This window comes from Austrofundulus limnaeus, unplaced genomic scaffold (assembly GCF_001266775.1).
Source record: "Austrofundulus limnaeus strain Quisiro unplaced genomic scaffold, Austrofundulus_limnaeus-1.0 Scaffold139, whole genome shotgun sequence".
Classification (NCBI taxonomy): domain Eukaryota; kingdom Metazoa; phylum Chordata; class Actinopteri; order Cyprinodontiformes; family Rivulidae; genus Austrofundulus; species Austrofundulus limnaeus.
This window is the reverse complement of record NW_013952541.1, coordinates 794,362-806,196: the sequence shown is the minus strand read 5'-3', so window position 1 is coordinate 806,196 and position 11,835 is coordinate 794,362. Positions and strand designations below refer to the sequence as shown.

General features: G+C 37.4%; 1 protein-coding gene across 1 annotated transcript in view; it reads left to right on the top strand.

The window, feature by feature from the left end:
* Positions 1-11,835, top strand: part of LOC106522908 (neuropilin-1a) — a gene marked incomplete in the record, with an annotated part of 176,005 nt that overhangs the window by 60,548 nt on the left and 103,622 nt on the right. The window contains 2 exon segments of the mRNA XM_014016147.1: positions 3,006-3,220; positions 4,659-4,709. Of these exon segments, the coding sequence (XP_013871601.1) occupies positions 3,187-3,220; positions 4,659-4,709 (85 nt within the window).

Sequence of the window (11,835 nt, the reverse complement as noted above, 5' to 3'; positions counted from 1 at the left end):
TCTGAGTGTTTTATGTGCTGCAGAACACGAACCTGCTGTAAAACAGCAATTATGCTGAGTCAGGCTTGATTTTTAGTAATCTTTTCCTGTTAAATCAATAAATCAAATCAAATCAAATCAAATTTGCTCAATGGAAACACGTCAATTTAAAAAAAAATGACATTTTTCGCCAAAATGTAAACACCGTGGAGCTGCAGGTGGATGTAGTTCTATCATTGGGTTTAATTGCTTCCACCTGCTGAAGTGCACAGATGGAAAACCTCCTGCCGCGCTACGTCGCATACATTCATGTCTTCACGTCTGATTCAACCCGTTTGTCAGCAAAGCTGCTTTATGCTGCGTGTTTTCAGTTAAAACAGACCTGAAGGTAAATGTCAGCTACAATAAAACCCAGGTTCTTTAACGCATTAACGTGATTACTGAGCTCCTCGTTGAGTTCAAGCACCCACTGGAGACCGGTTCCAGCAGCAATTGATTCAYGGCCACTTTTAATTAGATTTATATTCAGTTTGTGACAAAGTCCACACTTTGATTCACACACATGCTCCTCTCAAACAGGCTCCATCTCCTTTTCTTTATATTATCTGTCTGATTCGGGGCTGGAGATGTGATTAAAGCGAATGAATGAACGGTTGAGGAGTTGGGGGGCTTGTTGAAGGAAAGATGGAAGAAGGGGGGGGGGTTACAGCACTGCATTATCCATTGTGGATCAGGAGCCCGGGTGGCTTGTTGATGGGTTGGTGTCAAGGGTGGCACTGCTGCCTCCCACTCTGTGATTGCACCGTTTCCATGGCAGCAGCAACAAATATTCCCCTTGACTTTGACGGACAGCAGACATCAACTAATAGGTTTACCGCTGACAGAGAGGAGACGCTAATATGAAAGAAGCTTTACGGGCTAAGAAGATTGTATTGGACATTTGTATTCATTTTGAAACATGTTCGCCTCATTTACATTCATCCAATTTGCATTTATAAGGCCTCTGTGTCACTCCGGCTCCTTCTGAGACTATATTAGGTGTCCAKATTTCATTTTGGAAACAAAACGCCTTAAATGAATCATGCTGTGGGCTGATGTGTACAGACGGATGAAGACACGAGTCCTATATTGATGGAAAKAATAAAGAGGGCTTTGTTCAACATGTTTTGTGTGTGCAGTCACAATGACGACAAARACACGCCTTTTATTTTGAAGAGGAAGCTTTAAGGGAACATGAGATGCGTGAAACCACAACTGTTTGAGTTTCTTAAAGGAATGCATAAATCACCTGCCATCTCTTAGTTTCATTAAATKATGTTGTAAATGGAGTCATAGCAATTAAAAATACAGTTATGATGAAATTCATAAAATAGTGTGAATGCATCTGTTGGGCTTGGATTATGTGTTAAAGTGACTGTGGCATCAATTTTTGGTAATAAACAGGAATTCGTTTTTGGARACATAGCACTGATGACATTGCAAAAGAAATTTCACACCGTCGAGGTGAACAGTTGTAGATAATTCGCATGTGCAGTAACAGGAAGTGATGTCAAAGGGGAATGTCTGAATGTGAACAGAGCTTTGCTAAAACTAACRCAAACTGTTTCTTTGGATTATTTTGAGTCACTGAGAGAGATTAAGAAGAGTCAGCGTTCAAATACAATATTGTTTCAATAAACAAAAACCAGAGTTCCCCTTTGATTCACTTCCTGTTTTACTTTTGCTGAGCCTAATTCAAAATAAAATACACCAGCTATGTGGCAAAATGGGTCAAATCATGTGTAATATGCCAAGTTTCTTAAATACAAAGATGTTTTGTTTGACTATGTACTTTAATGACTGCACTTTAACGACTATCAGCTACTACCACCGCAAATTTTCATTCAGTACAGTATCTGTAAAATTCACTGAGGTATACACTTACATGTTGTCKGAGGTTGATTAGCCGTGGCAGCMATCTTGAATTTGGTTGACTCCCAAGGGTGTAAATGTGCATCAACGTTTACTTTGAGAGGTTCGTGCGATATTTAAAATATCATGTTGTACACAACTTTTAAACATCACCGTTAAGTTTATTTAAAGATGCAGAATCAGCGATTCGACTCTCGAGTGATAAAAATACACACATGAGATGCAGCAAGCTAAGCTAGAAGACGCAGGTAATAACCAACCTTTAACAATTCTGTCGAAGACCTCACCCCTCGATACAATCTTTCCTGTGATTCCTGAAGTAGGATGTGTCAAAATTCACTCTAGAAACATCTTTTTGTTTCAGTATTTACACTGAATCTCAGTAGAATCAGATAATTTGAGAATGGCAGACTATATAAATGATATGTGTGACGTCATGAGTGGAGATCGCCATATTAACAATGGTAGGCACARCTGTGCTAACACGCTAAAAACAGAGCTAGCTTCTCATTTTGCGGATTAGCTTCACGCTAACTTTGAGAATCGTTAGTGGACCGATTAGTCTCCACTAAACTGGCTTCTCCCAATTTTAGATGAACTAAAAACATCATAAGTGTAAAAGTTTTTATGCTATTTTTCCCTCTTACTAGCACGTAGCGTGAATTCATTGCAAAAATGAAATAATATATTTAACAGTATTTCAATGATGAATACAAAAAAGATGGTAGAGAAAGTGTTTGACTAACTTCAAATGCTATTTGTAAAAACACAACCATAGAAATGCTTTTATTGTGAAAGGGTTCAACAGGAAGTAAAACAAGTCTGGTTTGGATTAGCTGATTTGCCACAGATGATCCCACCCTTCAAATTAAACCAGTGGAAAACTAACAAGTTTGTGTCAGTCCCACTAACTGTCTTAGCGTTTAGCATTAGCTTCAGTTTAGCATATTAGCAATATCGGAACTGAGATTATGGTTTAGCACATTAGCAGTTTACAGCTTCATCGTTCAAGGTAACTTTTTTCTCTGGTTTTTGACAGATGCTAAATGTTTAGAGTTTAAACTTTGAACACTTCCTTCGCCTCAATCCATGTTTAAAGCTTTCCTCTTCCTCAGACATGAGCTGAAATCCTCCTTTCCTCGAGCAAGAATCTGTGACAAACTGGAGAAGCTTCAACGAGAGATGACCACTAACTGAGCACACTTCAAAGCAGAACATCCAGACAGACGTCCTGAGATTCTCACTTCAGTACAAACAGCTGGGAAGGCGGCTCGCCCTCCGCTTCTGATCCCTGTAATGGAATATGGTGTAATAATCATGAAGAGAGCCGGTGAGTTAATGAAAAGGGTAGAGAGGTGACATTTTCTGAAGTAGGTTGACATTTACAAAGAAGAAGCCCCAAAGACATTTTTTATAACGAAGGGCCTTTATATTAAATGACAAACGTGATTTGTGTAGGACTCTGGCATAGAAATGATTTTTGTCTTCAGGTGGGATCGTTTGGCTCGATCACTGGACAGATGGAAACTGGTTTACTGTGGAGCTAAACTGAGGCCATAAAGTTTATTAAAAAAAACTTGAAACTGGAAAAAAAATTAACTCAAAAACATTTTTTAAATGAACATAATGATTTGAAACTGAAAAAAAGTACATTTTTATTTGTCACAACAGCCTACCATACATTAAATATGATACAACAACCTACCATATTTAGTTATTGATAAAATACAACTTGTCATATATTTTTTATTTATATAACACAATGGCCTACCATACATTTATAATTATGATACAATGGCCTGCCATATTTTTAATTATATGATACAACAGCCTACTACATATTCAAATTATATGACAAAGGTCTGCCATACATAATTGTGATACACTGACTTGCCATATGTAGATAAAAATACAATACAACAACTTGCCATATTTTTAATTTATGTAACACAACGGCCTACCATGCCTTTTTAATTATGATAAAATGACCTGCCATATTTTTTAATTATATGATACCATGGCCTGCAATACATTTTTAATTATATGACACAAAGGCCTGCCATACATTTGTAATACACTGACTTGCCATATGTAGATAAAGATACAGTACAACTTTCCATATTTTTAAATTATATAACACAACGGCCTACCATGCCTTTTTAATTATGATACAAAGGCCTTCCATTCAAATTTTGATACACTGACTTGCTATATAACATACAAAACAACAACCTGCCTTATTTATACCTTATGCTACAACAACCTGCCATACATRGTTAATGACGTGATAAAATGGYATACCGTATATTTATTTTACAACAGCCTGCCATATATTGTCAATTATAACGCTGTAAATATTCAAACTTTTTTTAAAATCAATTTCAAATCTTTGTTTTTCTGTCTCAAATCTATTTTTGTTTTAAAATTGTTTTTTTCTTAGCTGTGGTGGCAACTTGAATTTGATTAACTCCAAATATTAATTGGTTATAAAAGTAAATCTCAGGATTACTATATAAAAGTTTTATTACAATCCACTCAGTRGTTCATTAAATATTTTGCTAACAAAGAGTTGACTCAGACAGGTAATGCCAAGGTTATATGCAATCTGTTTGTTATGTAGGGACAATGGTTAGCTACTTTCACATTTTAATGTAAATTCATGGATATAGCCATTTTTGTTTGTGTACAAAGCCACACACAGATKTAATAAATTACTGCACAATATTAGAATTAGTGTGTTTATTAATGTTAAATCATTTTGTCTGCAGGTGTCTGTTTTCAAACAATTCACCAGACGATCTTCAGTCCCTCTGCTTCAGGTAAGGTGACCCACCAGACGTTTTTATTTTTTATTTTTTTTTTAAACAGACATGACGTTTAACAGACAGGCTTCGCGGTCCGCCACTCAAACCTGACAGAACCGCCCAGGAGTTCTGATAATGAGACGGTGAGAGATCGACAGGTGAGRCAGGTGAAGGAAGAGGTTGATGCGACGGACCCATTGGGTCATGACAGCCAGGAAGATAATGGAGTTAAATATAGCTGCTCCTTTTTTTTTTAAAGGTCACAAAACAAAACTCTTTTTAAAGGCCAAACCGAACAAACAAGACTGTTAATAATACATTTTATCATGACATCTGAATGCTTATAGTTATTTTACAAACTAAAGTAGAATGTAGAAAAATAAAATCAACCAAAAATGTGATTTTAAGGGTTTGGAATTGACTACTGATGGTTTGAAATTAGATCTGATTTCTCCAAAGTGAAGTTAGAGAWAAAATAGTGCTCATAACTTCTCTATAGAACCAAGGATCTCATTTATTTTAAATATAAAGTGAGTCAAGAAAAYACAGAGCCCGTCGACATTAGATGAAAAAAATCATGTGGCCACAAGTTCTGTTATTTCATGTGTGGCCACATGTAGGTTCATGAGTGGCCACAAGGTGTCCATGTGTGGCCATGAGGGAGTTAATGCATGGCCATGTGGGAGTTAATGCATGGCCATAACATAAGTCATGGCCATGTGTTAATGTGTGGCCACAAGGTAGTTATTGTGTGGCCACAATGTTGTTATTGTGTGGCCATAAGGTAGTTAGTCTGGCCACGAGTTATTGTGTGGCCACGAGGTAGCTCGTGTGTAGCTAAGTCTTAACTCATGTGTAGCCACATGTTAGTTAATTCATGGCCATGGTGTAGTTAGTGCATGGCCATAACATAAGTCATGGTCATGTGTTAATGTGTGGTCATGAGGTAGTTAATGTGTGGTCACAACATAAGTCATGGTCATGTGTAAATGTATGGTCACAAGATAACTCAAGTATGGCTACATGTTACTTCATGTGTGACCATGCGCTAGTTAATGCATGAGGTAGTTAATGCGTGGCCACAACAAGTCACAGCCACATGTTAATGTGTGGCCATGAGGTAGCTCATATGTGACCATAAGGTAGTTAATGCATGGCTACAACATAATAAGTCATGGCTGTGTGTTAATGCATGGCCAAGAGGTAATTATGGTTACGTGTTGATTAAGTTGTGGCTACATACTCATGGCTATGGCTTATTATTTTGTGGCCATGCATTAACTAACACAAGGCCTGGCCAATGAAGCCAAAAGAAGCCGTGCTCAGTTAAACCTCGTCGTCAGGTTCTTTCATGCTTTCCTCGTTCATTTGGTCACTAAAAGTCATGGACAATAATAATAATAATGTGCAGAAGAAAGAGGAGCTTCAGACAAAGCGGTTGACATGATTGACAGCCTGGAATCTAATAAAGGTGTGCTGCAGCTCAACAGCTCTACGGAGAACTTCCACAGCTTCTCATTTCTGTTTTCATATGACGGTGACCTTCTTCTAAACCTCCTTCCAGGTTTTTTCTTGCACAGTCATTGCAGTGTTTGTCTTTCCATCAATAATTTGACAATAAGCTGGTGTTATTGCTTCTGCAGAAATGACAGCATGACATTTACTTTGAATGATGACCTGAAACGTTTTATTCCTCCGGATGCGCTCTGTGTTTCTGATGGATGAGCGTCGGGCCGGTGTCTGCAGCGATGTGGTTGTGCCATCTTTACATCTTATTGTCTCATAAGTCACTGAGCTTCCTGTGTTTCTGCTCGCGCAGGTGAGCGCCGGGCTTAATAAATTAATAAAAACTCGAGCTTTGATCTGTATAAAACTCGGAGTGAATAGCCGAACAGCTGCCGCCTCCTTCATCACTTTCACTTCTCTTCATCGCTTGATTTGTTGCTCTGTCACACACGAACATAAACACTTTTTATGAGCACACAAACTTTTTTTGATGCATTTTTCTATTTTCTTTATCCTTGTTTWCATCGCTGCTCCGACTCAAAATATCTCTCTCTTCATCGCAGTCTGACACTGAAACTATTTCTTTGTTCTTAAAGCTTCAGTAGTTTTTACTTCCTGCAGAACAAAAGAAGAAAACGATGCTTCTCTGCTGACATTTGGACACATTCTGTGAACTCCACATGTGGATTTTTCTGCCATTATCTGAGTGTTTGGCCTTTGATTCATCCACCTCCAATATTCTGGACACAGGAGAATTTCCACATGTGAAGGCTAAATTAATTAAAAACATCCAAAAGCTGCATAGTTAACTGTCCTAAAAATATGGTCCACATGAATCCTATTTACTGAGGGACAAATATGCTGTTTTCTCTGTGCAGTTAGAACCWCAAATAAGAATCCAGCGAGTCTTTGTTKCAGTTGGAGAAGGTCAAACTGAGTRSCMGTRGTGGGCATGGATCCGCTAACCAGCTAACAGCTAACTAATATTGGAACAAATTTTTTATTTAGCGGATTTGCTTTTTCACTACCTTTGAAAACAATTAGATTAGCTTCTGCTAAATTAGGTTTTTGGGACCTTCACTCATGAGGTCATGCATGTCATTTAGCTCAAAAGATCAGAAGACTTGGAAAGCGAGTGAAACTGTAAAGGTTGGCGTTTTTACTGTTTTATAGCCTAGCTTGCTGCATCTATTGTTTGTGTGTGTGTCTGTATTTTTAACACAAGTCACCACTTCTGCATCGTATAAAGAAACATAATGGTGATGTTTAGAATTTGTGTAAGTAAAACATTGTCATCGTATGTGTGACTGACTGCAGTAGATCGCTGTATGAGACTAGCATGGATGCTAGGAGTAAAGCTAGCATTAGGCTACAGTATAAACAATAAGGTTTATGTACCTGTTTATTGACAGTAAGTGCAGGGATAGGATTCGGGTGGTCCAGTGTTGGTCTTTTACCTCTGACAAAATGTTTGGAGCGGACGTCCTTAGTTGTTTGCACTTTTTCCGGTCAAATATAGCTCGTCCCGTCACTTAAATCCCTCAGTTAGCCTAGCATGTTAGCTTGKGAAAAGTGATCAAAAAAACTCCTTCCATGTGGGGATGATGTCTGTATCCTGAGTCACTGTTATAAGAACCATAGAAGAATGTTTTGTGGTCCTCCTGGTGGAGTTTGATGCCTTTTTTCCAAAGTTATTTAAGTTTAAACACACAAGTTTGTACGTGCATCTGCGTCGCGCTGACATAGTCACGTGACTAGAGTTCTAAAAATAGCCAGAGTGAAGGTCCACAAGCTAACGTCAAGCAGCTTGTGTCAATCCCACTGTCTTCACCTTAAAGAAGACAAAGAGTGTGATTCAGACTGATAGCATGACAGCTGTCTTAGCAATTAGCTTTCAGTGATAGCTTTCATTAAGCTGTACTTGTTTTGTGTTAGCTTCTGTTATTTTTATGAAACATGTTTAGCATTAGCGAAACTCCACTTTTAGTTAGCGACTTGAGTTTGCAAAGCTAACTTTTTGATTACCTCTGCCCACCATTGAACAGAACCAGTGGTGGGCATGGTCCTGCTAATCAGCTAACAGTGRAACAAATATTTTATTTTGCACATTAGCTTTTTCACTAACTTTATAAAAATGTTAGCAGGCAAATTAACTTTGGTTAAATTAGGTTTTGCCAACATTAAATCCGCTAACTAACGAACATCAACAAGTCAGTGTCATCTTAGCAGTTAGCAATTAGCTGTGTTAATATTATCTTCTGCTAATTTTTTTTTACTTGTTTAGCTGTTCAGTGCTAACTTTCGCTAATTTTCCTTCCCACAGGTTTAGTGTTAGGGAAACTTTGTTTCTAGTTAGCGGATGAAGCTAGTGAAGCTAACGTTAATTAGCATCAGAGAGTGGAAATGTGTTTCAGGTCCAGTAAGGAGGTGCTGAGGTGAYGACTGTAGTAGTAGTTTGCTCACTGATAAAAATGTTTACTTTTGTTGTTTAAATGCTAAAATCACACTCCTGAAAACTCAGAATCAGATCTGCTAATAAACCAACACATGCACCTTATTTAGTTTAACTAGAAAATCTGCCTTGAAGTGTTTCCAAACTGCACTTATTCTCAAAGGTTTGCAAATTAATATTAAAATTTTATGGTAATTATAATTACCCTTAGTTAATTTTCCTCATTTTTTTGCAAGCTATGGAGAGTAGTACTTGAACCCTGGGGGTATTATTTTTTTAGCATAAAATGCGTTTCTTGTCATGAAATATACATTTTCTGTTCGAGGCATTTTTCCTGAAAATACTTTGTGGGGTTTTAACTTCACATTAAATCATTTTGACTCACTTTGGCAGAAAACATTAAGGAAATGAACACTTTATAAAAGAGGGTAGTAATACTAGTGATTTATCTTTTTATACTCTGGCACACTTATTGTTTATAATCGTTATATTTTATATAAACAGGAACTTGTGTGTTCTTTAATTTCTACTTTTAACACTGGTTAAAGTTGAATAAAATCCCGACTGTTGATGGCAAATGGAGGGGAAAAACATGACCCCTCACTGGAAATAGTTGCTCCTAATTTGTCATTTGTATAATTTTATGGCCCAGTTTATTTGGTATTTCCCCACAGCAGTTCATTATCGTATTATTTCTAAGTAGACGTGTGGTTTTATTTTCGCTTGGTTGACCTTTTCCCACAAAGACTTCTTTCTTTGACTGTTTTCTCTCCTCCAGGGAAGCTTTTTAGTCGCAGTTTGTCATGTGGTTGTTTGCACCATCAGTCTTTATTTTATCGCTGCCTTCTGCTCAGATGTGACTCTGCTGTAAAGCAAAAATGTCTGAAAATTTTTGTAATGAATGTCAAACTGTAAAAGGAAAAATCTGCTGCTTTGGTTTAAGGAGCGTCTCAGACGGGGGCCAAAACTCAACACTTGGTCCAATCCCCTCCGCTGCTGCCACGCCCACTCTCACCTGTTCAACTCAGGTGTTTGCTTTAAAATCACCCACATGTGTAAGTTATTTATCTCAGCGTGAAGCCTAATTAAAACTTTAAAGAGAGCAAGTTTTATTGGCACAATAAAAGAAATATGAATTAATTTAGTTGTTTCTGAGTAAACTGAAATATATATATTTTTTTATGAATGTAACCTGTTGGAACCAGGGTTACTATAGTTAACTAAAACTAACTAAATAGTGAAAACTGAAATTGAAAAACATTTTAGTTAACTGAAGTAAATAAAAACTGTAATAAAATGAAAAAAATGATAATTAACTAAAACTGTATAATCTTTTTATAAAACTAGTTAAAACTAACTGAAATAATAGATAGAATATCCTTAGTTTTAATGTTTGTCAATTTATTTTGAGCTGTGTGGACTGAATAAACTAATTATATTTATTTATTTTTTTTACTTCAAATTGAGCAGTTTCACATTAACTGTGTGCAGCTCATGGTCCGTAACGTGACATGTTTACAGTCTGCTGCTCAGAGCTCGCCTGCAAAATGACGACAACAAAAGTTGGGAGAAAGTAGTCAAGTCCGATTTGGGATTTCTTTGAATATGACTGTGAGAAATACGTAGAAAACTTCTCAAAGGAATAATTATCGGAGTTTCTTGAAAAGCTTCTCTTACAGTACAAAAAAACCTAATACTAGAACTAATAAAAACTAAACTAAGCATTAAAAAAGCAGTAATAACTAATAAAAACTAGTAAATCCAGACCTAAACAGACCTAAAAATAAAATATGAAGCTTCCAAACTATATTTTATCTACTTCAGATGATTTGTTTCGTTTTTGGTGTTTTTATTTTTAATTTTCTGTCAGCAAACAGAATTCCGTATATTTAGTTTTAATGTGTGTGAATTCGTTAGCAGAACCAGACTGGCTTCGCTCGCAGCGACTTCCAACAAGTGTTTGAGAGGAGAGAAGCAACGCTGTGTGTCTCAACAACGTGTTCATCCTCACATTTGGAGATGATAAATTCCTCATATCCCCTCCTCTGTTTATCTCAGCAGTTATGTTTGGCTGGAAGGTGCATTTCTGCTCTCATTGTGTTAGCGTRGCGGCGCTGCCAGCCCAGATTACCCACATTTTCTGGTGAAGTTTCCCCCCTTGGGATGTCATTACTTCAAACCCTCCTGCAATTCATCAATTTCTAATTAACATTTGCATATTAGATTGTCAGGGGTGCCTGTGAGGGGTGGGGTGGGGTGGGGGGCTCACACACATGAACTCGTGCTAATTAATTGAAATAAAATCAGCCTGGAGCTGGAGGGGGTGGGGGCGGAGCAATGAAAAGCTTCAACAACCACTGGGAGGGGCAGGTTGGATGCTCGGGTGCTGTCGGTGACACCTGGTGCATCCAGAACATCAGCTGAAGCTGCTCCTGCAGATAGCAGCCGAAAGCTGCCTCTTTAACCCAGAGCCTCTAACACAGATAGGTACATTTTCAAAATAAGACAATATTCATGTAAATATTTGTGTTTCCTGTTAAAGTTAAAACACTGAATGATGTGGGTTTTTTTTAATTTGATTTATTTGTTTTTGGGATGCATCCTGCCACACTCACCTCACCTGTTCCTCATGCTCATTTATTCACAGCTGCAGTCACTTCTCTCATCAGCCTCAGTCCATTTATTTTCTTGCTTCAGCTGAGCTTTATGTCCTCGCGCCCCAAGTCAGGTCTTCTCATGTTCTTTAGTCCGTTGTTATTAAAATGCTGTTTATATCAAAAATTAATTTGACTTTGCATCTTGACACCTTAAAATTGGCCTCTGTCTCTTTAAGAATCTGCKACCGTTTCAGACACTCCCACTTCCCACAATTAAAAGTCTATGAGTTGGTTGATTATAACGTTTTACAAATTATGGATAAGGTTCATAAAAATGTATTACCTTTAAACAGCCAGTCAAATTTTGTTAAGAGAGAGAGTTACTATAATTTATAAGGGATAGAGATGTTTGTAAAACCTAAAATTCAAACTAGTTTAAAGGAACGATGCACTTCGATACAGGGGGTAAGATTGAGGAACAATCTGGAGAGATATCAAAAGTGCAGAATTAATGGGCCTCATGCAAGAACATGTTCGTATTCTTATCCTAAATTTCTCTTACTTTTGTTCGTACAAAGGGTTCGTA